Source organism: Pteropus vampyrus, unplaced genomic scaffold (assembly GCF_000151845.1).
Source record: "Pteropus vampyrus isolate Shadow unplaced genomic scaffold, Pvam_2.0 Scaffold2, whole genome shotgun sequence".
Lineage (NCBI taxonomy): Eukaryota > Metazoa > Chordata > Mammalia > Chiroptera > Pteropodidae > Pteropus > Pteropus vampyrus.
The window spans coordinates 29212482-29217294 of NW_011888783.1; the positions used below are offsets into that span (position 1 = coordinate 29212482).

General features: G+C 34.4%; 1 protein-coding gene across 1 annotated transcript in view; it reads right to left on the minus strand.

Annotated features, from left to right (window-relative positions):
* Positions 1–4813, minus strand: part of GALNT5 (polypeptide N-acetylgalactosaminyltransferase 5) — a 47130-nt gene that overhangs the window by 23972 nt on the left and 18345 nt on the right. The window contains exons 2-3 of the mRNA XM_011359161.2: positions 2043–2209; positions 1050–1169 (exon numbers count right to left, since the gene is read on the minus strand). Of these exons, the coding sequence (XP_011357463.1) occupies positions 1050–1169; positions 2043–2209 (287 nt within the window). The remainder of the gene's footprint in view (positions 1–1049; positions 1170–2042; positions 2210–4813) is intronic.

Below are 4813 nucleotides of genomic sequence, written 5' to 3' on the forward strand. Positions count from 1 at the left end.
GTTCCTAGAATCCTAGGGTTCTTTTCTGACTATTCTTACTTATTACTATCTTCACACCTTATCTGATGCCAAGTCCTGTAAGCTCCATATCTACACTATATTCTAGGTCTGACCACTCCCTCCATCTGCCTTGATATCTCTCTGGTGCCTGGACAACTACAATAGCCTTCTAATTGGTCTCCCCATTTCCTCTTTCATCTCCTTAATATCCATTCTCTACCAAGTAACCAGAGTGAGCTTTTAAAAGTGAACTAGACAATTTTACTCTCTTCTTTAATGTCCTTCATTGGCTTCACATTAAACCAAGAATAATGCCTATACTCCTTAAATGATGCATAAAACTTTACAAAAGCCTGCTTTTGCCTTTCTCCCCAAATGGATCTCTGACCACTTTTCCATGATGAGCATCCATTATCAATAATGAACTTCTTTCTTCAGATTGAATACACAGAGAGTATTTCCGCATTAGGACATTTGTACTTCTTGTTCACTTTGCTAGGAATGTTCTTCAGCTCAAAAGTTACCTTCTTGGATTAGTTCTTGACTATCCTAATTTTTCATCTTTTGTGGATAATTACTCTCTAAAAGAAATCAAATGTAGAATTGTCTATTCTACACTGAGAGACTAAGGAGACCAAACAACCAAATGCAATACACAAAACTTAATTAAATCTCAAATTTCAAAAGGAGGGGAAAAAAAACAGCTGTAAAAATATTTTGGGAGCAAATGAGAAAATTTGAAAACAGCACACATTAGGTGATATTTAGATATGAAAGTTGTGCTTATATAAGAGAATATACCAGTTCTCAGAATGTAGTTTCATGAGGTGTGTGAATTCCTTTTCAAGGTTCAGAAAAAAATATGTGTGTGTATAAACATGTGTCTGTGTAAGTGTGTGATGAAGCTCATATAGCAAAAATTTAAAAATCGGTGGAATTAAATGACAGATATATGGGTATGCACTGTACTATTATTTCACATTTGATGCACATTTGAAAAAAATAAACTAAAACAAAATGTAACCAAAACAAAATTAGCAGCTTCTTACCTGTTGCATTTTGTGCTCCTGCTAGTCTGGCTCTTATTAAGCCATGTCTCTCTCTGAGCCGAAGAATCCGAACTTTTGGAAACTGCGACATGTATTTATCCAAATTATCTTTCAGGTAATCTATGTCAGAGTTTAAGAGTAGACAAGAAAATACTTAATTAACTAGATCTGGATAATATCAGAAATAGTGCCTCGTCAACATCAAACTCCAAAAATTGATTTAAAAATTGAAAATTTTTAAAATTACCGTTGACAAAGAATAGTATATTAGTTTCAAGTGTGCAACATATTGATTAGACATTTATACAACTTATGAGGCGATCACCCGATAAGACTAGTAACCATCTAGCATTATATATAGTTATTACAATATTATCGACTATGTGCTCTATGCTGTACTTTACATCCTGTGACTGTTTTTATAACTGTCAATTTATAATTCTTAATATCTTCTCCTTTTTCATGCAGACCCCAACACCCCTCCCATCTGGCAACTATCGATTTGTTCTCTGTATCTATGATTTTGTTTCTGTTTTGTTTGTTTGCTTTGTTTTTTAGGCCTTCCATTTCTTTGTTTTCCATAGAGTCTAACTCTAACTTTAGTTATAGGAAAGGCACCCCATTAATTGTGAGGGTATTTGCTTATTAGAATTTATAAAAAGATGTCTGTGCAACTGTATAGAACATCTTTTGGTTTCTGGAACTTCAAAGTGCCCATCTCCAAAGTTGTAATTAGAAAATCACTCCTACATGGCAGAGAAGTCACAGTTGAAAGGAAGTTTGAGGTAGTTAAAGGAACAGGACCCTGGATGATAGAGCTGACTTTCTGTACTCCATAGGTTTATGGACTTATGCCTCTAAGGCACCTCATGGAATGATGAGTTGGCATTTGTAAAATGTTTATGCTTTATCAAACTACCCTGTAATTTTGCCATCCATCCATACTGCTAAGGCCTCATATCAACTTTGATTTTTCAGGAGTGGTTTTCTTACCTTTGGTGCTGAAGTCATCCACCAGCAGAATTTCCTTGATGAGGTGCGGAGGAGAGCGATTGAGGACACTGTGAACAGACCTCACGAGAGTGGACCATACCTCATCCACAAAGCACATGATGACACTGGTTGTTGGAAGATTATTGTGAACTAGCTGCTTTGCACACCTGGGCCAAGACAGAAGCAGAGCACAAACAATGTGCTAGCAAGATCCACCAGATGATTTTAGAAATTACAGACTGTGATTGTGTGTGTATGTGTATGTGTGTGTGTATACACTCTTATCTATCCATCTATCTATATATATAATTATGATTTTATCATGTACTGTTTCTTGGGAGGAGTATAAGCAAAATAAAAAAGTAGAGGAAGAATAGTTAGTAATAGTTGCTGCTATAGAAGGAATAGCAAAGCAAAACATGAGAACTTCCAGTGGAGGCATCACGCTGTAGTGGAAAGGACATGGGCTTTTTGGGTAATCCTGTTACCAATATTTCTCAGATATTTATTCATTGATACCTTATTTTATCTCTCCGTTTCCTCACCTATAAAATGAGGTAATGGTTCCTATTCAACTGAGTTTTACAGCCTAGTAAGAATGCACATAAAATGTCTAGCATAGTTCCTGGCACAGGAATTGACCGAATGGGAGCTAATATGTATAGGCATATATAATTATGTATATATCACTTTGACTATTTCTTTTTAGGTTATTTATGTTTATTATAATTTACTAGAAGTAGGTCTACAAAAAATTGAAAACAAGAAACAAAAGTCTTTCTATGATAGTTTAAGAAGCAACTCTCCATTACATCATAGCAAGCAATTAAGATGCACTTAATTGAGGTTTTCAAACTGAGAACTGTGACTCCTTACTGAGTCATTAAAACAATTTAGTGGGATTAACCAGAATCTAAAATAATAAATAGAAAAGATATTAGAATCCATTGCACATGTTATTTCATGAAATGTCTACTATAATATGTACAACCTATATATGAACTGCATTGTGATGTAAAATTTATTTCATAAATGGTTCATGGTCAAAATAGTTTAAAAGTTACTAAAATAAAACTGAGCTAAGGTTCTCCAGGGTACTAATAATGACTGAGAAATTTAGTTTTTTACATTTGGATTTATAGCCTATGTCATGTAACAGTTTAGACTATTATGGAGATCACGACTAGCTTGCTTTGTTCTCAAAGCAGAGAGAAATTCTTTTATAAGTAGTACATTTTTGGCCCTGTATTCATCAACTCTCTCTATGTGGATGTCTAATTTTCATGGACAAACTCACAACTCAGTTGCAATCCAAACCTATTACTCTGGTTATGGCCCCACCACCCATCAAATTGTTCCTAGCGTTCCTAGAATCCTAGGGTTCTTTTCTGACTATTCTTACTTATTACTATCTTCACACCTTATCTGATGCCAAGTCCTGTAAGCTCCATATCTACACTATATTCTAGGTCTGACCACTCCCTCCATCTGCCTTGATATCTCTCTGGTGCCTGGACAACTACAATAGCCTTCTAATTGGTCTCCCCATTTCCTCTTTCATCTCCTTAATATCCATTCTCTACCAAGTAACCAGAGTGAGCTTTTAAAAGTGAACTAGACAATTTTACTCTCTTCTTTAATGTCCTTCATTGGCTTCACATTAAACCAAGAATAATGCCTATACTCCTTAAATGATGCATAAAACTTTACAAAAGCCTGCTTTTGCCTTTCTCCCCAAATGGATCTCTGACCACTTTTCCATGATGAGCATCCATTATCAATAATGAACTTCTTTCTTCAGATTGAATACACAGAGAGTATTTCCGCATTAGGACATTTGTACTTCTTGTTCACTTTGCTAGGAATGTTCTTCAGCTCAAAAGTTACCTTCTTGGATTAGTTCTTGACTATCCTAATTTTTCATCTTTTGTGGATAATTACTCTCTAAAAGAAATCAAATGTAGAATTGTCTATTCTACACTGAGAGACTAAGGAGACCAAACAACCAAATGCAATACACAAAACTTAATTAAATCTCAAATTTCAAAAGGAGGGGAAAAAAAACAGCTGTAAAAATATTTTGGGAGCAAATGAGAAAATTTGAAAACAGCACACATTAGGTGATATTTAGATATGAAAGTTGTGCTTATATAAGAGAATATACCAGTTCTCAGAATGTAGTTTCATGAGGTGTGTGAATTCCTTTTCAAGGTTCAGAAAAAAATATGTGTGTGTATAAACATGTGTCTGTGTAAGTGTGTGATGAAGCTCATATAGCAAAAATTTAAAAATCGGTGGAATTAAATGACAGATATATGGGTATGCACTGTACTATTATTTCACATTTGATGCACATTTGAAAAAAATAAACTAAAACAAAATGTAACCAAAACAAAATTAGCAGCTTCTTACCTGTTGCATTTTGTGCTCCTGCTAGCCTGGCTCTTATTAAGCCATGTCTCTCTCTGAGCCGAAGAATCCGAACTTTTGGAAACTGCGACATGTATTTATCCAAATTATCTTTCAGGTAATCTATGTCAGAGTTTAAGAGTAGACAAGAAAATACTTAATTAACTAGATCTGGATAATACCAGAAATAGTGCCTCGTCAACATCAAACTCCAAAAATTGATTTAAAAATTGAAAATTTTTAAAATTACCGTTGACAAAGAATAGTATATTAGTTTCAAGTGTGCAACATATTGATTAGACATTTATACAACTTATGAGGCGATCACCCGATAAGACTAGTAACCATCTAGCATTATATAT